This window comes from Morone saxatilis, unplaced genomic scaffold (assembly GCF_004916995.1).
Source record: "Morone saxatilis isolate NCDOM2014 unplaced genomic scaffold, NCSU_SB_2.0 Contig4, whole genome shotgun sequence".
Taxonomy (NCBI): domain Eukaryota; kingdom Metazoa; phylum Chordata; class Actinopteri; family Moronidae; genus Morone; species Morone saxatilis.
In genome coordinates this window covers 14,916,767-14,939,203 of record NW_023339984.1, presented here as the reverse complement: position 1 = coordinate 14,939,203, position 22,437 = coordinate 14,916,767, and the positions used below count along the sequence as shown (strand labels likewise).

Below are 22,437 nucleotides of genomic sequence, written 5' to 3'. Positions count from 1 at the left end.
TAGATCTGGAGCTTTCTTCCCGGTAAAGTCTACTCAAAGGGAGCAGTTCTGTTTTAAAACTAATAAGAACGACATCCATCATAGTACAGTGTCCTCCAGAGTCATTACACCACAAATTTTAATGTTACGGTCGAGTGTTTTAAAGGTTTCCTTGTGTATTTGGCTTAATTTAAACCAAACACCTTTGCGTCAAACAATCTGTCTGCTTCTGAAATGTCTTTCTTTTCTTTTTCACAACCTCTTTCTTTTCCAAAATCTCCACCCGAAGCCAAAACCAGTAATTGATGCCTGACAGGGTTAGCCCCATGGAAAATTTTACTTCAGGTGATTCTCCACGCACACGTCGGCTGATACGGTTTATCATGTCAAAGTCAGTAAAAGCATTGTCTAATTTTGGCTTAAAAGCGAGACGAAGGCTCCAAGGGAAGGTTTAAGTTTGGAGCTGCGAATAATGAGTGATTGGTTGACACCTTTAGATTGCTGATCCAGCTCTCACAACCACAAAGATATTTCAATTTGAAGCGATATAAAAGAGAGAAAAGCAACAAAGCTTCACATTTGAGAAGCCGGAACCAGCAGATGTTTGTGTTTTTGCTTAAATAATTCATTGCTGTTGATTAATTTACTGTTCAGTTTTAAAAAACTACTATTTATCATTGCACTCACACTCAAACTCACGATAGACATAAATTAAAAAATCGATGCAGCAGAACCAGAAATAGTGTCTTTTTTTTCTTGTTCCACACATTCTTCTTTCTTAACACCTGGTGCCTACATTACCCACAATGCAACACCACCACTGACCACCACCTTTGAGCCTCGTGCAGGAGATGTGCTACCGTCTCCACAAACCCCGGATTTTGTTCATTTTCAAACTTAAGTGTTCAGCCTCAATTGACGTTGACTTAAGTGACATCACTTGAGGCAATTAACTAGAGTTTGGGCCGACTCTGCAGAAAGAAAATACTTTATATAATGTTTTTACACATTTGCAGTGTTACTCGCAACACCTGTACACAGACTTTAAAGTGTAAAATCAGCGTCGTTCCCTTTAAGCAAACAATAGTTTGTCAATGTTAATCAATTATAAACCTTCACAAAATAACCAGATAATGTTATACAGACACCCAGTCGCACCCAATATGTCACCAATTCTACAGCACACTTAAACTCACACATAATTGATGTTAAAACGAATAATCGGTACCCTAAAACCACTGAGAGCTCGGCACGTAAGACTCAACATTCAGATCCTCATACATCAGATAATCGACTGCCACAATTACACCAAAATGAACCGCACTATTCTAATTAATCCGCCATGCACTCTGGTGATTCTGACGTACACGTGGTTTTGAAGCCAAGCCGGGTTTCGGGATCTTTCCAGTATCTCCATGGGAAACGGTGGTTGAAAGGTTAGTGGGGTTAGCTCATGATACGACTGTTGGTTTGAGACCAGCTGAGTAAATCTGGGTGCAGAAGGAAAATATTATCCTTCATTGCATATGTTGTACTGAAGCCAGTACAGCCCAGTCCTGCAGCGTGCCCAGACAGTAATGATATAAATCTTCACTGGTTCCTTCACATGATCAGACGTGAGTGCAGGAGAGAGGCAAGAAGAGCAGTTTTTGAAGAAAGTCAAGAAATCTGACTTGTTGGGGCTTTTTTTTTGTTTCTTTCATGGCATTTTTTGTAACTCACGTTTCTCCTCACATCTGATAGTTTCTGTCATTCCTTTGTCAGATACTGTACGTCTTTGTGTTATGGGGCACATTCAGCCACAACAACAGGAAATAAGACACTTGGCTCGTCTATACGTTAGCCTTTACAAGCAGTACATCTGTTTATATGGAGGATCCTACAAGCAACGGCCCATTGGCTAAAAGAGGTATTAAGATCTCTACACTGAGTTCATTCAATAGTGCGTCAAAGAACTGAAATCACATTCAAAATAATTAATTTATCATGAAGATTCATTATTGACCTTTAAAATAGTAGTTTCTTAGCTTGGGGACCACTTACTGGAAATCTGAAGAGCAGATAAAAAACCATCAGATGTAGCTGAAATCTCCAGAAGATTTACAGTAAATAGACCTCGTCCTAAGAATTTATTGTAATTAGTTCAACTTGTCGTCACCATAAATGCTTAGACCACTGACTAAGTGACATATTTTATGGATATTTCATAATATATTCAACATAATAACAATAACAGGACAGAACAACTGTACAATGAACCCAAATAGTGACACAATAACTGCAGGAAGTTTATGTAAAATGAATGAATAAAAATGAATTTGGATGAATTACATTTTTTTAACATTATTAGGATCTTTTACACAATCCTCTATCTTTGTGTGTTTCTTTTTTTTACTTTTAACACTCATACAAACTAAATAATCTTCTTTTTTGAGCAAACTCAGTGTTTTCTTCTCCCTGATACTTCCATTATTCTATTAGCTGCGTACATTTCTAACGCAGGACGAGGCTGTTAACCAGAGAGTGAAGGTTCTGTGAATGTAACCTGTTAATAATAATCTAAACTTTAAAAAAAATAACAATTTAATTTAGTTTTCTTCATGGAAATGAAGGAAACTACTCTGTATATTATTGAAAGTTGTCTTACACCCCCTTAAAATATCATATCATACTCTACAATGCAAATATAATCCATATTATATAAGGAATATTTGTTGCACCAGTTCTTCCAGCGTGCCTTAAACTGCTTGTATTTCCTCCCCCTTTACCCATATGGACCTCATATTAAGCTTAGAGCGGTACTGCGAGGCCACTGTGTGCATCTGACTGTGATTTACTCACCGTGCGACCAAACAGGAATCGCCCATTAGAGGTTTATCGTTGAGAAGCAGCGGGGTAAAGGTTTTTACAACAGGTAATGCACCAGTGGCCGACCCGATGCCAGTCCCTGATAACTGACCTGTTTGGTGTGGGAGTTTCCTGCCCTGAAAAATGTTGTGTACAGCCAAGGAAGCCAGTCGACGTCTCGCACATGAGAAAGAAAAGAGATTGATATCACCCTTTTTTATTGAGTCCAGTCGCACAGATGAGACTTTGGGTTATTAGCTGGGCTCTCTTCCTCTCGCTCTTTTATCGATTTCAGCGTACGGTTTCACAGCCGAGGAACAAAAACAGGATGAAGCTGTTTATACACAACAAACAGTAGTCGGTTCTCACTTTGTACCTTTTGTATTTAACCCTTCTATATGTGTTTGTTTGTGTTTTCTTTTAGTTATTGTTCTCTCTGCTTCCCTCAGCAACACACAAACAAGTGTGGTAGAGGAAGTAGTTTCTACAGAGCTGATTATATTGCATTAATTCTCTCTCTTTTCTCTCCCTGGGTCTCTTTATGTCTGTCTCTCTGTCTGTCTGTCACCCTTAATCTCTTTCACAACATGGTTTTCACTCCTAAGGACACAAACAGCATGAAACTAGGCCAGGGGCGGGGTTGTGTTACAGCTTCAGTTTTCTGTTCTTTGCACTCTCAGTGTTTAAAGTTTCGTTTCACACGAGCAGCAAATGGTAACAATCAATACCTGTACGAGTACGTCATAATAAACACATGCAGTGATATGTTGGATGTGGATATGTAGAGTAAATGCCATGTTTGTAACCCCTCACATCACATTAAAGCTACACAATTTGGGCTAAACTGAAATAAGTTCTGCGTTTTACATCAGATGAAGTTGTAATTGAGGTAATTAGATACCTACAAGATCTCTTTTTTTAAAATGTCCGGATCTCATCAACAAGATCCTAAATGCTTGCCTCAGCGATACTCATATATGTAAACACAATTAATGACTGATATGAGGAAGAACTTTGACACTTGTCAGTTGTTGCCAACAAACCACAAGACACACAGCGGTTACAGGATTGAGTCTTTAGTGCAGAAATAACAAACTTACTGCACGTAAAGGAATGTTAGGTGGAGAAATAACTACTGTGCAAAGTAAACCTGGGCCTACAGTAATAGCCAGTTAAGTAAAGCTCATATTTAGTCATATTTCCTTGTGTGCCAGAATATAGGTATATATATTTGTATTATTAATGAAAATGGTGCAAACTAAGATGTAGAAAATTCAAATTTATTAAAAACATGCTTTTGACCGTGTACTAGGATTTATCTAGTAGTCTCACTCACTTCACCCTCCCTTTCCAAGAGCGAATGAACAACTACGGTGGCCTCAAAATGCATGAAAAAAAGCAGACTTCCCCATCTACAGTCAGTGTTTCTAAGGTAACAAACACATAACGATTCTTATAATCAGGTGATATTTTATTTCTGCCAATAGAGCATCCTAAATTTTAAACACTGGACCTTTTAATAGCATGAAATACAGAAGAGAACACAACCTAAAATAAACCCTCATTCAACGTTTTTTCCTGCCACTTGTTTAATTCAAAAGAAAGTTTAGTTTAATTAAATAGAACACTACAAGTCAAAACTACATGAAAATGTGATATGTTGAAGGGGGCCACCGTATCGACCACAATCAGTTCCGTTAATCAGAGTACGAGTTCATTAAGTCATGTTTACTTATCTAATAATTACAGTTTATTTTCAGTCTCAGTTCGACACACCGTCAGTGTCTTGGTCGTGCCAGTGTCAACACTCATCCATCAATAGCAGACGATTTATTACAGTCACCTCTTGGGTCGGTACATGCTGGTAACTTAACCCCTGACTGGGGTTTTCTGTCTGTAAGTCGCAGTGTCACACAATGCGTCTGGTGTGTTTCACATGACGCACAGAGACTCGTCTAAAATATGACTGATCAGCTGTCTGACACAGGAGACAGTGCAAAGGATTTACAAACAGTATTTGTAGGTTAGTTTATTCATATCTTTGCTTTTATTTAGTTTCAGCTGTAGTTTAAATAGTATTTTAAGGCATTATATTTTCATCCTAATCAGCTATTTTGCATGTGGATGACAGTGTTTGCTTAAGTGTTGTTTTTGAAGCCTATTTTTATTGACTGTGGCAAACGTACAAGATAAAAGTGATCCAACACAATAAAAAACACTGATTCATCTGCTAAATATCCTTCATTAGTGGTCCAATGACCACACCCATGTGCTGAATCTGTTTGGCTCAGACTCGCCTGTCTGTGGTTTACACTAAATCATCTCTAAAGACCACAGCTTTCTTCGAATAAATAGTAAAAAACAAACAAAACTGAAGCCCTTAAGAAATATATTTTATTAAAAACAACTAATCTGGTGACTCTAAAGCCATTGCAAGGTGGTGAGCCTCAAACATTTGCTGTTTATACTGTCAAAATGAGCCCATTTATCACACATACAGCAGGGTTTCAGACTTCAGATGACTTCATAGGAGTTGCGTGTTTCTTCTTTTTATCTCCAAGTTGTGTTTATGCCAACTTTTCCATTTATTTTTTATTTTTTCATGCTGACGGCAGAGGCAGACTGCGGTGCAAATGCAGGGAATGGCAATAAATAATAATAAAAAAAGATAGATAAAAGGCTAAGCCAAGGAGACAGTGTGGTCAAGAGATGATATTAGACATGAACACAACAATTTAGGGATTCACAGAAGCTTTTCCTGTGGCTGGGAGCGTACTGTCAGAGCTTTATTTTTGCCCCAGAAGGAAACTCAATAAAACCTAATCAACAAAAAACATCCTTGATTGTGGTAATGAAAACCATGGCTTCATCAGACGTGATGAAAATGTCACATTTTCAAGGTTGCCACAATGCCTGTGGTGTGTTTTAAAGGCGACAATGTTAGAGCCTGTTTGTGCCAATAGACCTACTGTTGAGGGTTTTTTTTTTTAAACTGTAGCTGGAAGCCAAGTTTTCTAGTAGTTATGTTATAACAATGTTTGGACTGTAAATGCTCCATGGACAAATATGATGCCGAGGACAATGTTTCCCCGAGGTTTTACATCCTTATAAGGGTTTAATGGAGCAGTGCTGTCGGTTTTGACCTAGAAAATGTACAAAATTGAAGATGCTGTGGGGGAAATTTTTTTTTTTAATGTTTGGGAAATGATAAAACTATTGATCATATGATAAATAAGGACATTAAAATAGATAGTGATGGGGAAAAAAACCTAAAAGCTTTCAGCAGCATCTAAATTAATACATTTATTGCTTTAATTTTCCATAATTTCTAATCTATTATGTTAGTATTGTTGGTTTTATCATATATTAGTGATGAGTATTTTGCTCCAGTGCGCTTGGTTTTGCAATATCTTTTATCTGCTTTATTGTCAGGTCTTTTTATTTGGCCTTTTTGCCTCCTGTAATGTTTTTAATCCGGGTTCCCGCCACGTAAGACACTTTTTAACTTTATTTTGAAAACTGCTGTATAAATTATTATTATTATTATTAAAATAATAAAAATAACAATAAAATACACTCTTTTAAGGCCTTGTCACACCAGAAAGTGAAATATGGTGGCGTAGTTAGTAAACTATTGTAGCTGGTAAGCTAACTGCAAACATGCCAGCAGGCCGTGAACATGCTAGCACTATTCACTCACAATAGCTCTCAAAACTCCTTAATATTTGTTCTTTTTCCTCTCTGGCATTTTGTTTCTCGCGATTGTACATCATTTTATTCCATAAAAAAGTTACTGAGGGGGATAAAAGCTTAAACTGTCAGTTAGCAAACTCATTAGCTTGTTTGCTGATGGGATAATTCAATTCATCCTTTTGTGGAGCAGTTAGATAAAGTATGTGGAATACAGCTAATAAGCTACAATAACTTTGGCTCTCTGTTCCCTCAAATGTCAGCGCTATTAAGACATTATGCTGTTGGTCAATGGTGTAAAGTGTGTGCAAAAGTTCACCAAAGTTGGACTAAATTAAAAAAAATTTATGCGTATTTACTCAACCCCTCTTTGAGTTCATCCAATGATTGTGGCGATTCGACTGTAATGAACTGATTTTGATGCAAAAACCGTTTGATTTTTATCAAAGTTTTGTAGATTTTGTTATTCAGATCATAATAAAACTGGGCAGGTGTGATCTAAGCGTGTCGCAATCTGCTGGAGTTTGTTGTTCACCCATTTATCGTCAGCTTTCATCAGAGAGCGATTTCAATCTCGTCTCTTTTTTTCTTCCTGTTTTCCAATCCAGTTTTTCTTCCCTCTGTGGTTGCGGTTTACCCACTCTTTAACCCTGCACCTCTTGTTTTCCCATATGAAATGTTGTTATCACTCACAGCCAGGACAGGAGATTGGAAATAACATCTTTTGTGTATAAAAAAGGAGTTTCCTCAATTAAATAATTATGTGGTCAGTCCTATTCTGTAAATAACACAAACCACCAGCAGTCAATAGATCAGATTGTCTTTGGCTGACTCAACTTTTTACTTGTTGTTTTGACTGATCACTGAGTCAAAGTTTTAATTTTGGAATATCAGTTTTGAAAGCCAGTTCAAACTGCGGCTTAGGAGTAAAGAAGCTCAAACGAAAACACAGACACAAGTGTGTATTAATGGAAAGCTTTCAAATGTTTTGTAGAGTTAAAAATGAAAGCATCAAAGCCAAACTTGAGAGAAACTAATAAATCTTATAACTGGCAGTGGCAGGCTTCTGTTGGTACATTTCCATTTCTCTCCAGTGCTATTTTCTTTCATTATATCTTGTATTTTTCTAATTTATTTTGGTATTTAATGTGTATTTCTTTTTTTCTTATCATTGTGTTCTATCTGGAGCTGCTCTAACAAGTGAATTTCCCCAATGTGGGATCAATAAAGTCTATAAAATCTTATCATATCTTATAAGATGTTCGTTTATTGATCCCACGTAGGAGACATTTGGCACAGCTGGGGGGAAATGTAGTAGCCAAAAAGCAGAAAAAGGTGTGTTCAGCAGGTTAATGATTAACAGTTTCCGAGTTCCAAAGAATCAAAAGATTATTTCTGGATTTCAGTAAATTACGTTCAATGTTTGACTGTAAATGACAATATGTAGGCGGGAAAGCTTTTTTTTTTTTTTGCTGTCGCTTTAGCACAGCAGGAGGGAAAGTCACATCAGGCTTTATGGACAAGTTAAAGTAGAAAAACTGCACAAGTGCTGTAGTAATGCTGACTGTGAGGTTTGGTATATGAGTTTGGAAATACCCTGGGAATGTGCTGAATATATATAGATATATATAAGAGACTTAAAACAGTTGAGCCTTATGCTTTTGGGGAAGTTTACAGTGAGAGTCATTTAGCATTTAATACATATATCGTGACAGCACTGAAGCTTCTTGTTTTTTTAATTAATCTGATGCTAAATAGGCTAAAGAAACTTCAGTATGACGGCGAAGGAGTCGGGGATGTAAAGATGGAGGAGACATTTTCGAGGGGTCGCTGGACAGGAACTCGGCCTGAGGGATGAATGAGGAGAGGGAGGGTGGTCGAAGCCAAACACAGAGGTCTATTGTGTTTGTGAATCAGCTGGAAATCACTAACAACACTGCAGCCCTCCACCCCTCCCTTGCTGTGTGTGTGTGTGTGTGTGTGTATATACAGAGCATGTCAGTGACTGACATTTGCTTTTGAATAGCCAGCTGTAGAGCAAGAATAAGATAAGGAGGTGCCGCTCAGAAGGCGACTTCTTTCTTTGCCATGAAATAAAAAGATCAGACTGAGTGCTTGTCGCTGTGGATAACAAACGGTTAGGTCATTCCACCCTACATCTGCAGTGAGATGACCTACTTTTGATCAGTTATTATGAGGCAGTTGCACCTATAAGCATCTAGCATTGTATAGATAGAAGGAAATTGGGATCCCCTGAAAAGTCAGTCAAGAAGTTTCTGGGTTTTTTTTGAGGGGCTTTTATTGCCTTTAATGGATAGTGACAGCTGAAGATAAGCCAGGAAAGTGCGGGAGAGAGAGAGGCAACAAAGGGCTACAGGTTGGGTTCGAACCCTAGGCCGCTGCAGCAAGGACTCAGGACCAGGTGACCTCTTCTGGGGCACATCTTTGCACTAATAGTCAAAATAACCATGAACCACAAAGCTAACAGTGATGGAAGCAGAGGAGATAGTTAATGGAGGACAGCGTTCTGACTGTCAGTAAAGTCAGCTTAACCACTTTTGAACCACCTGGTGGTACGACTATCTAACCGCCGTCCACTGCAATGGACAGCAGCTGCAGCAGCCCGGCAGGAGGGACACACAGTGAATGGATCTTATAACTGTGTGGAAATCTGATGTTTTTACTCCAAAGATTTAAATGTGAGGCAGACTAAAACATGAGACCCAGCGTTTCCATGGCTGTGGCGTTGTTGTGTGTATATCAGCGTATAATGATGTGGGTGTTGGGATGTCATACGTGACCCGTGTGTGTTGTCCTTTAGTAGACCAACCAGAATGAAAAATGGGGCCATAAGTTTGAGCAGGAAATCTGAAAATTTGCCACTCCTTTCTACATGGAGAAGGAATGAAGAGGGACACTATTGTCTTTGCGTGCATCAGAAAGTCAAACTAGTGTCAGTGATTTTGGAAAGACAAGTAACTGTTCAACTGTTTTAGACTAAAAATAAGCATTGCCAATTGTTCATTGATTTAAAAAGACTACACTGAAGACGGCTGACTCTTGCATGATCGCATTGATTTCATGTTGGAAAACTTATACAAGGATCATTTTTAGCGTCGCCTGCTGAAAATCTTTTAAAGATGAATCAAAATGATGATAAATGACAAGAGTCATGTGTTTCTTTGACTTCTATCGGTGCTTTGTGTGTATGGGGTAATTCCGGTAAAATCCATTTACTTTCCTGTATGTGTAAATGATTCTTTGAGTTGTTCCTCAATAAAAGAACCATTTTAGAACTGCTTTTAGACACAAAGGTCTTTCATATAGCAAACAAGAGACAAGCACACAGAGAGGTTTAAGGAACAAAAACTCCACTCAGATTCTTACTCTGTGAAGTCAAAATAAGATAAGGAGCCAAAGACTCATATTTCTCCTTTTATTCATTAATAATTAAACAAAATGCACTGTGGCACAAAACCTTCCTTGAGCAGATCCAAATGCCCCCTTCAATGCAGAGCTCAGAGGGCATAATTGAGCTTCAAAGAGCAATTTAACACTGAGTCGCATGGTGCACTGCTTTCTGAAAGGTTAGGACTTTGAGGCCCTGCTTGCCTGCCTGTCCACACCCCGAACAGTGATGTCAAAACAGCTGTTTTGCATCTGCAGTCAAAAGCCAAGTATTTGCCATGACATCAGTGCTTTGACTCGGGAGCAGATTTAGAGATACGGCGCCCACAATACATCTGTGTTAGACAAAGAGAGGCCAGTGGAGCTTTGTTTCAAAGTGACCTTAGGTTAGAAATAGCTAGCTGGAGCGCGACGGGTCGTCAGTCAGAAGCACCAACGAAAACCACCTTCTTCTTGTTCAGTGTCCACGAGGGATCTGGTGGCAAGCACACGATATTTCTTCTCCACGGTTTACTAAATAATTTCACCTCAAGGTCCATTGAGTAGCTGGAAGGGGAGACAGCACTTTGATCACAGCACATGATCTTCATCATGAGATGTAGTTTTTGTCCACACAAATGTAGATGTTTGAAAACTTTTAAACGCTTCTCATCCACGTTAAACCATGAAGAAGCTCACGTGATAAGGTCAAAAGCTCCTGAACAGCCACAAAATGGACCCCGAGGTGAGATTGTAGTCCAGAATAAACTCCTTTTTTAAATTTATTTTATGACATTAAAGGACAAAAAAAAAAAACACTCTTATTCAAACCAAATAACTAAGCGGTTCAGCCAATGTAGCATCTCTACATCTGCACATTTGCAAAGTAATCAAAGAAAATGAGTCAGGTGTGCAGCCATTACTCACAACTATGATCTTTTAGTAAGAGTAATGGTGAAGCTACGCCACCACTGAGACCCAGGGGACTACATTTGAGTGAGCGATAATACGAATTCCTGCTGTGTATGCTTTAACCTCAACCCTTGTCTCCGAGCGTTATCCATCACTGTAACTGGAAGCTGAGAACCGATGTGTTGGCAATTTATCTCAGCAGGTGTAGATGTTACAGCGCCGTGCCTTAAACTGAAAACAGCAGGAGACGAGAGTGGAGGAAAGGTACTCCGGTCTCAAGTGGGGCTGAATACCTGGGCTTTAGTACGCATGCCATCCTAAATCCCCCTGTGCTGTTTCTCTACTCCCTTCCTCTCCACTGCCTTTGTTTCCAGCCTTTTTTTTGCACTTCCTTGTCTCACTTTAAACCAGCCACTTACAATCAGTGTACATGTCATAGTCGATCAAAAGACCTGAGGACCTGAACTGTGCAGATGGGGAGATCGTCAAGACTGAATAAAGAAGGAAACTCCAGGAGAGCTTTACGTTCTTCCCCTTCCTGTCTCTTTCTTTTCTTTCTTATATTGTTTGGAAAATATCTGATAATCTGATGCGTTGTTGTTAAAATGCACAAAACCACCAGCGTGGTCCTTCTGGGTTATTAATTTATTATTTAATTTGAACTTTTAGATTATTATTCGGGGCGTTAAACAAGCATTGTTTGGACCCGCTGAGTTTTAACTCAACCATGTTTGTCTTTTTTTCACCCACATGTTGTATAATTAAAACCTCATTGTGATATTTTTTTATTGCTTTCTTGCTCACCAGCTCTCATCTCGCCCTCCTTCTCCTGCAGCACCTTTATTTCCCCCTCTTTTCCTCTACGTCTCTCATCTCCCTTCTTTTTTATTTGCTCCGGTCCAGCTGGGTTGTTAATAGCTCCTTTCCTTCTCCCTTCCTCCCTTTTTTTTTTTTTTCTTACGTACACTGTATCCATTATTCCTCCATAGTTTGGCCCTCGTTCTGCGCCAACTTCTGACCTGAACGTCTGTCGGTACGCTCCCATCAATCACTCCGGTCTCCTAAATTCATCACCATCGTCATCATCATCTCACGCCAGAACCACTATCATCATGATCTTCCTCCACCATCCCTTTCACACACATATATTTGTCACATCATCATCGTCATCACTCACTCGTCCCATTACATACAGTTATATGCACACGCGCCCCACAGAGGAATCTACGCGCAAAAGCCAAGATATCTTTTAATGATTTCCAGGAGATATGCTGCAGCCAAAACTGGGCGAATGCTCCTCTTTATCATCTTCTATTTTTATTAGTTTTACATTCTTTTCACTCTGCTCCTCTCACACTCACCGCTTGTCATTCTCTGTTTTTTTTTTTTATATAATCGACATGAGTGGGCCAGGCTGAACCTGTATCCAAACCGCATAGCTTATCAGTGAACCGAATCCAAGCATCTGTTTTGGACTTGTTGGAGTTTTGGTTTTGTGCCAGTGGTAAAAGGCACAAAGACTGTGTGTGTGTGAGTGAGTTCTCAAACTTATTATTGAAGAGTTAGATAGGTTTATTGCATTTATGTAGGTAGTTGAAACTTACTTTTGACCTTGTCAGATATCTGATATGAATCCAAAACCCGATGATGCATCCATTTTGAAAACCAGCCTTCATACCATTTGTTTCTTCTCCCTCTGAACTTGAACGGCTACGGTTCACTGTTTCATAATCCTGCCAGCACTGAGGGCTTAGTGTTTCCATCCAAGTACAGAATTCAGAAAATATTTCAACTTGTTACAAAAGAGCACTGGATCAAATGGCTTTATTGAGTTGCTAATTTGCAGTAAGGAGCCGTGATCAGCACTTCCTCCAAGCACCTGTTAGCTGCAACAGCTGAGACGCCTTACAGACACCAACGAGCTGCAGCAGCAGGCCTCTAAAAGTGGCTTAGCTCAGACTTGACCTACATTTGCCCCCTGGGAATGTTGTTTCTGTTACCTCCTCTGTTCACTACCGTACAACCACAGCAGGTCGACATTAACTTCTGGTCACTGAGCTTCACCACTGACGGATAAAGGGAATGTGGATTTTGGGGTAATCTTTTTTATCTTTTTTGGGGTTTATCTGTTGTTCTATCTGTTTGAAGCTGGAGCCAGAAGATGATCAACGTCAGTTTGTGCCTCTTGTGTATTAGCATACATTCAGGTTTCTTGATGTTTGAAAAACCCAGGAGGTCACTTAAGTTTCCAAATCAAAGTGGCAGCCTGTACCTGGATAAGACACAGCGTCACAGGTTTTGGAAACCAGATGGTTAGAAGAGTCTTTGAGGTTTTAAAAAATACCTTCAGTCCTTTTAAAATGTGTTTAAAACATCACTGATTGATTATCTTTTAGAGAAACATGAGAGGCACAAGCTGGGGTTAGGAGATGGTTAGCTTAGCTTAGAATAAAATGGTTATCCTCTCTCCAAAGGTAAAACCAAAGCCTCTCTTGGATCATTTTATGGATTAATAAATGAGATATAACATGTTAGTGAGCTTTACAGGTTCTGGTAGGTGGATCTTTTATACCTTTAGACAGCCTGTACACTAAGCTAAGTTAATCATCTCCTGGCTGCAACTTTATATACTAAACAGATTGATACAAGAGTGGTATGGATCCTTTCATGTACCTTTTCAGAAAGAAAGCACATAAACAAATTCCCCAAAATGTAAACCTCATCCTTTAAACACCATCAAATATGTGGATGCAGAGCTGTGACCCTGTGGTGGTGCAACAACGGAAGCGTTCCCTTTGAGCGACGTTACTCTCCTACGATGTTCAGATGCCAACCAGGGAACGTAAGGAACCAGCCAAGGAATGCCAGTTAAAAGCCAAGTCAGTAGCCCAATCCAGTGAACCAGACTACGTGAGCTACAAGGCTCAGCAAAACAATCATTTACCAAGAAGAACTGCTTTAGAGTAATAAGGAAAAGCAACTTATCAGGGGATCCATCAGTTGCCAGCTTCAGTAAAAGACATAATAAACCTCAACAGCCTCTCAGTGGTCTGATTTTATAGTACTTTTTTAGGACTATTAGTCCTGCACCACAGATCTTTAGCTCCTTCTCAGACCTCTCGGCTACTTCTGTCTTGTTGTGGCTTAAAGGCTTAACTGCACATGCTCAGTCACCTCCATATTTATCGGATAAATGGAAACTTCCGTGTCCTAAAACATAGTTAATTCAGGCCCTGATTGCTATATAGGTTATGCATAGTTAAACATTATAAAACTGCCCTCCAGCCTCAGTATTCATCTGTGTGAAATGTAAAAGGCTATATAGATTGTTGGCGTGGTTTAAAATCTGGATCTCGAGTTCTTCCACTGAAGCATTTTATAAGGAAAGAGATGGCGCCTACTTGGTCTGCCAGCTCGATTTAACCACTATTTTGGCTTTTTCAACAGCTTCTTTTTTTAAAAACTTTAATCCATTGACACCATCTCACGAAGAACACAAACACTGTGTTTAAAAAGAAAATCAGCTTGGAGGAGTCACTAAAAGTGGACACCTGTGTTGCACCGTCAGCCACTGCGATGCTCTACTGGAGCAGATAGGGGTTAAAACGCACAGTTGGAAAAACACAGTGCTGATGTGGAAATTAATGGGATTTGGATTAGCTCAATAATACGTGTGTCTGAATGTGTGAAAAGAATAATGGGATGTAAATTTGTTTGGATGTGTTGCCCATTTACACTGGAGGAAAATCTAGACATTCCTGTTCCTGTCCAGTGAGGACCACAGGGGCATGGAGCAGCACTCTCTCCGATTGTATCATACAAGTAGAGCGGAGAGAGAGAGAGGGATGAAGAGGGGAGAAGGTGAAAGAAAAGAAGAAGCAGATTGGGAAAGAAAGTAGTTCAAAAACAGAGATTGACTTAAATAAAAAAGGACAAAGAGAGTCGGTGGTTTTGTGTGTGTTTGTGCGTAGGTGGTAGGAAATGAGGGGGCTGAAGATTTACAGCTGTAAGCGTCCAGACATTCAGACTTAAATGGGAATAGACCTCTTGGCTATGTCTGCAAGAAGATGACTTATATCCATTCAGTGACTCAGTGGGCTTATGAATGACTCTGTGTGTGTGTGTGGGTGTGTGGGTGTGAGAGAGCGGGGGGAGGGGATTCTCGAACCACAGCATCTTGGAGTCATCGCTATTTTCATGCTGATTCAACATATAAACTAAAGGGGAGTCCGACTTTATCTGTTCACTTACTGTGGGAGTGTATGGTTAACAGTTGATGTGACCTACTTGTGCTTTTAGTTTCTAGTTTGTATCTGTGAGCTTTATATGCAATATTGGATATAAAAGTTCCTGTCTTGGTACAAAACAAAGACAATCTGTTCCATCAGATCCAACTCATCGATGACAAGTAATACCAGGTGTGTGTACACCTGAACTCAGTTCAAACAGATGTAGAGGCACCCTGAGGCCTGAAGATGTTATATTCAGCCAACACCTGAGCTACAGCTGCAAAGGTGCTGGGTTTGTAGAAACAACAGGAAGTCAGTTATTGTAGTTTGACCCATAACAGTGCCTAAATTGGTCCAAAAAAGATGCCAGTACCCTAATTCTTTAAATCCTTTCTAACAAGGATAATTTCAGTGCTGTTTTCTTAGCATTAAGCTAGCTGAGAAGCACCAGCATTGCTGTATGCAGGACTTTAAAAAACAGAGTTACAAAAAAAACTGAACTTGGCAGGGGAGGTGGCAGTAAGAAGTAAGGGCACTTATGTGGAAAAAATGTGACAAAAGTTGTCTTACTTAAAAACCCTGCAATATGTGTCATAATTCAGTCCAATCTGAACCCACAGACATGATTTACAGTTTTTCAAAGGAAATCATTATTTCAGATATTCAATCACGAATAAACATCTGCTTAGAAATTACAGCAGAAATGACTAAAAGGGCTTATTTCAAGGTTCAAGTATGTTTGATAAGGATAGGACACATTTACTGGAACACTTAACTTGAGTTTATCGCAATCAATCCTGGCAATCTGTAAACAAGCGCCCACATATACTTAAACAGTATCTGACTGTCTGGCCCGAGGCCACTGAGCATCGGTTTGACAGCTAATAAAAACACACCTCTGTGTGTGTGTGTGTGTGTGTGTGCGTGTGTGCTAACGTGTGCCTAAAAACACTCCTGGGTTCACAGCTCTCTCAAGTACAGACTCATGTATGCACAAGTTGGAGCACATGAAGGTAAACTTTAATAACAACAGCTCAGTGGTGGTTTTTTGTGATGCACTGTAGACGGCATGAGTCAGAAAGTCATGTTTGTAAGGGAGGTCAAAGGCTCGGCCACAGAGCCACAAACACTTTAATTCATCTCCGCACCAACAAATACCTCTCCACAGACGCTAAGAATGAAGAAAATAACGCATACAAACCTCCTCTAAGTCCCCGTTACTCAGACAGTAAAGTCTTTAGAAAACACGTTGAGCAGCCAATGCTGCAGCGTCAACAATGTCAGGTACAAAACGAGAAAAATTAGGTGTCTCGCTTATTTTCCAGCACTGCTAATGGTTGTCTACCACCCAATCCATCATACAGTATGTTCCAGTTTCCAAGAAAAGTTATGTACATGTATATTTATTAAGTGTTTTATCGTTGGTTAAAGGGTACACTTAAGTTCAGTGATTGAGCAGATGAAATAGGCCATAAAGTTAATATTGGAAGCGTATATATATACATATTGTTATTATTTAAAACAGCACACCTGCTGCTTTTAATCATAAAATGGTAAAAGCCACTGAGGGAATCCTTGAAAAATGTTTAGCCCCAAAAACGACCCATGTGATGAGTTCAGGGGCCTGAAACTCATCACCCAATAATTTCATCCATCTGTCGAACACGTCTGAGGTACTGCAGGTAACTGTAAAAGCATTCAGCAAAGAGGTGTTGTCATTTGACGACCCGGAGTCTGTGTCTTGTCAACTGTCCATCTCGGTTTGTTTTAATTCAACACACATGCTCTGAGTATATATTTGATGAGTGTTTCTCTCTCCCAGAGGCGAGGAGTTTTTTTTTTTTTCCATTATGATGACAAATGCGCCCAATTAGTCCCACCCAGAGGTTCAGTTCTGCACCAAGTACCCCACAGATGTTTCTCAGCTCGCTGTAACTGAGCAGATTCCTTCACGTTGAAACCATCCTCCATCTGTTCTTTAACCGGGGTCAGAGGAGCCGGCCGCACACACACACACACATACACTTTTCACTAATATCCTAAATATATAATGTATGGATTTTAAATTATAGTCTGGATTTAGCAGTTGATATATAAAGTAGAATACAGGAGTGGTACTACTTTCTATTAACATTTTATATATTTTAAATCATTTTGTGAGGAAATATTGCCCCTATTTTACAAAAAACAAAATAAAACAAATCTAAATTAATTTAATCCAAATTAAAGTTTACAAAAAAGCCTAAAAAGCTCCTTTTACTAAGAACATTTCCTTTACGTGAGTATTTGAGAGAATTTCTGCTCCAAAACTGACTTGACAAAACAATATATTACCAATATTCTCTTAATATTGTAAGGTTTTTTACCAATAAAAGCCATTTATTCTACAAAACAATAGTCTTTTAGGGGATTTCGTGATAAATCAGTGCTGATAAAAGAGGATTTTCTTCCTCCAGAACAAATATAAAATTAAATTATTTTCTCTTACCTTGGAGATGTATGCTTTGATGCCTTCGGCCAGTTTGATGCACGGCTCTCCGAAGAGCTGGGCTAGCTGGTCGGGGATGTCCTGGTCCTTATCCAGAGCGTTCAGTAAACTCAGACACTTCAGCTCCTCTGTGACACCCTGGCTACGCACCTACAGAACAAACACACATCAGAACAAAGCATTAGCACAGGGGTCAGATATCAGATATACACCATATCTCTGCAGGATGTTGGTCAATACCCGTAGTGTAATTATTAAATGCTGCCTTTATGTTTTCTAGCTGTTTTTGGACCGCAGGCTCCAAACCCAATTATAGCGGTTCAAATCTCTCACTGGCAGAAAATAATATGTACAGTTAATGAATAAAAAGCGCCCTATATACCCTTTCCCCATCAACTACAATGCTGCCTGTGTTTGCCCTAACGTATGTTAACAAGTGGAACCGAGCAGTCTCGATATAAAGTGCATCTCTAAAAACTGCTGGCGCCCCCATTTACAGAGCTTTCACAGATATTATAAGAGTTTTTGCATCCTTCAAGGACAATCACGGCACAGAACGTGGCCTTAATCCCTGCTAGTATATTTATTTACAACATTTAGATGAATCAGACCACAAACTCCACCACAAAAACCTCTTTGCCATCCAAGTAATTTGGTGAAGAAATTTTTCTTACAACAGAGCTCTTCAACAACAATTTGAGTTTTGATTTTGCTCCTATAAATTCATATTAACATAACTTTTATTACTATTTTTTATTGCCTCTTTGGACATTCACACGTCATTTATTCCTGCTGCTAAGTCAAACTAGCTGTCGTCTAGTGAGCATCACTCTCTCTGCACTTTAAATGTCTGTTTTCCTCTCGCATTAGTTTAATATTAGTTTGTTTTCGCAATCTTATTTTGCAGCTTCTCCGTTTCCTTTCTGGATTTTGCGCACATTTCCCCTAAAGATGCTTCCACTCATGAAGTGTAACTGTCCTTGACTGACACGGCCTATTTGTTTTACAGTGAATTGTAGACAGTCAAAAAAAATAAAATAACACCCTGGATGTTACATGAACTGTTCTGAAATTGGGAATGAGACAACGTCCTGGCACACGGAGGCCGCCAGAATCAGGCAGCTGAAACACAACTCCTTATGTAACGACCCTGAAGAGTTTCTCCTGGGGTGAACCGAACTGAACACACACACACACTCATAGTGCATACCTATCGAGACATCTAATAAGAAATAATTAAGTCAACGATTCCTCTGGGGGGGCGAAGGGGAAATCATTTCTTTCCCCTTTCGCTACGACTCCCGTTTGGTAGCGACCTCCATCCGAATTTAAAAAATGTTTTCATGTAATTTTGAGCAGCACGGGTCGAATAAGACATCTTTGGGAACTGAAATGTTGAGAGAGAGTTGTGTAGCTCGCAGGCTGTGGTAGAATTATGTGTGTGTGTGTGTGTGTGTGTGTGTGTATATGTGTACCCTTCAGGGAGGTTGTAAGCGTCACGGTCTGAAAGCCCGGCTAATGACTCTATAACAAGCGCTGATGAGGAGAGAGAGATTACAGAGCTGCACTCCTTCACCCCTTGTTCTTTATTTTTATTAATTTCTTTCCGCTTGACCTCCGTTTTCTAATGAAAACTGCTCCTTTTATCTTCTTCCTCTTGTTTCTCACTCTTTATTCTTTCTTTGTCACTTTGCTTTCAGTCTCCCCCCTCAGCGATAGTGTTCATGTTGATGCATGAGCAGACTTCCCTGTTCCTAGTGTAGATAGCAGTGTCTGTGTCTAAGCTTGTGTAAATGAATTCAGACCAAGCGGGAAGAAACACAGGGCACTTATGGGAAAAGCAAAAAGGTTTCTTTAGACTAGAATGAGGCCACATATCAACAGTCTCAACACAATACGCAGCCCTGAAAAGGATGACTCACGTCTTTTAATGGATTCACATGTCTATTCGGTCTAATGAGTCTAATTAGATGCACATGTCGTTAGTCCAGTCGGCGCACATTCCGGTTACAGGCCAACTTTGGGAGGCTTGTAATATCAAATAAGGGTCAAATAGACAAAGTGCATGAAGCTGAGAAACATGTCTGAACTTTACATGCCCCCCAAAATCTAGAAATGTCAGTAAACTACACACAACATGCTCAAGCACGAAAGCAACGCTGTATTTGATCCTTTTTTAACAAAAGGAGATGAGAAAGACAAAACTAACAACTGAAGGTGCAGTTTTTCTTTTGGCTTTGGGTCTCCTTTTGTTTTATTTCTTCATTTTGGCTGAGGAATTTCTGCACCTGGGGTTATAATTTAATTTGGACGACATCACAAATCTAAAGCTGGAACAATCTTCCCTGTTATAGTCCAATTTGGAAGTTGTACCACATTATTTTAAAGTTTAGCATTGATAGCATATGTCCCACATTTAAAGTATCAACAGAACTCATTGTTATATTGTTATTTAACATATTATGTTGGACTATTTTCACTGACACTTTAATATTTAAGCAGCATTTGAATGTTCCTGGGTTTAGCTGGAGACAGTTTATATACTATTGGGTAATTTAATCTATAATAATGCATTTTAAAGCTTATCAGGCTTTAGATGCACATTTTTAAGTGTTAAATAAATGTGGCGTGTGAGTAAAAAGTACATTATTTCTCTCTGAAATGTTGCGGCTTAGCTTAAAAACCATATCCATCCGACTCCTCCTCTGTCTGTCAGTGCTGCGGTGAGAGAAGAGGAAGCACAGTCGGTCGTCATAGATCATCTGCATGCAGTCGGGACACATCTCAACAAAAACTGCTGACAGTGGAAGTCTGGACAAAGACAAGGGGGTGTGTGTGACTACTGGCAGAAGTGTTGGGGAGGTTCACACATGCATGAGCGAGTGAGCTCACAAATGGAGTGAAAGTAGGCTTCCATTCTTCCTGCGCCTCTGCCAAAACACACTCCCTGCTTTGGTGGTTCTGGTTGAAGGATTTATTGTTATTGAGGAGTGTCTTTTTGTATCCGAGAATAAAAGGTTAAGACTTAACAGCGCCGTGCGTATATATATGTGTGTGTGTTTGCATGCATGTCTGCGCGTTTTCTGTGCATGTGTGTCCATTAAGGTTTTGACAGGGCCTGCAGGGAGTGTCTCTTCCATGTTAGTGAGAAGATAAAGCCTGTACACATCACTGCACTGAGCTGAAAACAAGATTAGGAGAAAACTCTCTGCTCCATTAGTGTATGGAGACGAGGCCAGAGGCTAAACCAAACTATGTAGAGAAACGTTAGATTTCAGACGGGAGGAACAGTTAAAGGGACCCCCGCTTTTTATGGTGTCCGCACTGCAAGAAGTAGGTACTTTCCGAGCACAAGAGGAACCTTGAGTGAAGTTAACTGTACGGTCAATATGAGCCGATGCAGCACCAGCAACCACCATTTTTAAAAATCTGTGTAAAGATAGCTCGTAACTTTGGGCTTAAAAAATGGAACGAAATACAGACAAATGGACTGACAGTGGAGTCCAGGGCTTTAGATGTTGTACGTCACGCAGATGTAAAGTTGCTTTACCAACAGCTTATTGGGGGTGCAAAGGCAGTCTACAACATGTTTGGTCTGAAAACATCTTATTTTCAACAAATTAATTGCTTTATTTCTCTGGGTTTAAGCTGCACGAAGAAACAGCTCCCTAATACTAATTACCTACTAATAATAAAGTATTTCTGATTCTGATTCTGAAGTATAGGAAGTCAGAGATCATTTCTGAAAGTCTGAGAACTTCATTACCCAGAAGTCATGCAACATAAAGACAGTAAACCATATTTCTTATTTTAGATGACTCCATGGACTGTGTTTGAAGGTTGCCCGTCAAGAGAGTCTACAGTCACGCCTCTGAGCTCAATGCTAACATGCTGAATTTAAGCAGGTATGTTTCCCCTCTTCGTTTTAGCATGCTAGCATTTGCTAATTAGCACCAAACTCAACACAAACTTCAGCTGAGCCATATTATTGATCATGAATTGGTGAAGCTAAATAATGTCACTTCATTTATTAGAATTCATCCTGAGGAGGGAAATAAATGTACCAAGTTTTAATGGCAAAACAGTTATTTGTTTTGTACTGCCTGCATGTGTATTTTGTGTATTTGTTAAGTTTAATGTATGTCGTGCTTTGGCCATAAATGTCGTGGTGTGTGTTTATGTCACTTACAAATAAACAATAATTAAATGAAAGAGGATCACCAAGATCATTAGGAGTCGTCCTCTGGGCACCACGGACATGTGTACCGAATTTAACAGACACCTTCCCTAGAGGCTGGAAAAAGTCTCACCAGGACTCAGGCCTGTTTAAATTTCATCACACTGAACATATTAGTGAGAGAGTTCAGGCTCATAGAAACATGTTTTATGTCAAAATTTATCTACGCTCATTTACAAATGTGCAAAGTTTTCTCTCTCAGCAGTTGTTTCTAAATTCAATAGTAATGTAATGGCTCTCTGCCACGTGGAGCCGTCTGGTGTCTGGCTGTAACTGGAAGTCAGCACCATCACAGAGCCAAGCTGGTTCTTCCTCCTTCCAAGTTTGGTCTCCCTGCAGGATCTTTCCCTTCATTTCTCCCTCTACTTTTCTGATCCCGCTAACAGCCAAACTCCGCAGCTCTGTCGGCTTGCTGTTCTGTCTCCCGTTCCTCTCACACGACTCCTCCGTTACATCGTCCTGTTGTTGATTTTGCATCATAGCAATGGCCTTTCGCTTCCTTCTGAGGCCAAAGAACTCATTTGATTCGATCTGTTGCTTGCCTTACTCCTTGTGGTTTCAGTTTAGGAGAACTGTTGGAAAGCAACGAGGAAAATGTGAGATATTCTGTAGGCCAGTAGTGACATGTAAGCCTCCGGAGATTGGGGGTGGGTGGGTGGGGGACTCAG

At 39.7% G+C, this 22,437-nt stretch overlaps 1 protein-coding gene across 1 annotated transcript in view; it reads right to left on the bottom strand.

The window, feature by feature from the left end:
• Positions 1 to 22,437, bottom strand: part of tnfsf10l (TNF superfamily member 10, like) — a 66,010-nt gene that overhangs the window by 14,093 nt on the left and 29,480 nt on the right. The window contains 1 exon segment of the mRNA XM_035675547.1: positions 17,533 to 17,682. Within this exon segment, the coding sequence (XP_035531440.1) occupies positions 17,533 to 17,682 (150 nt within the window).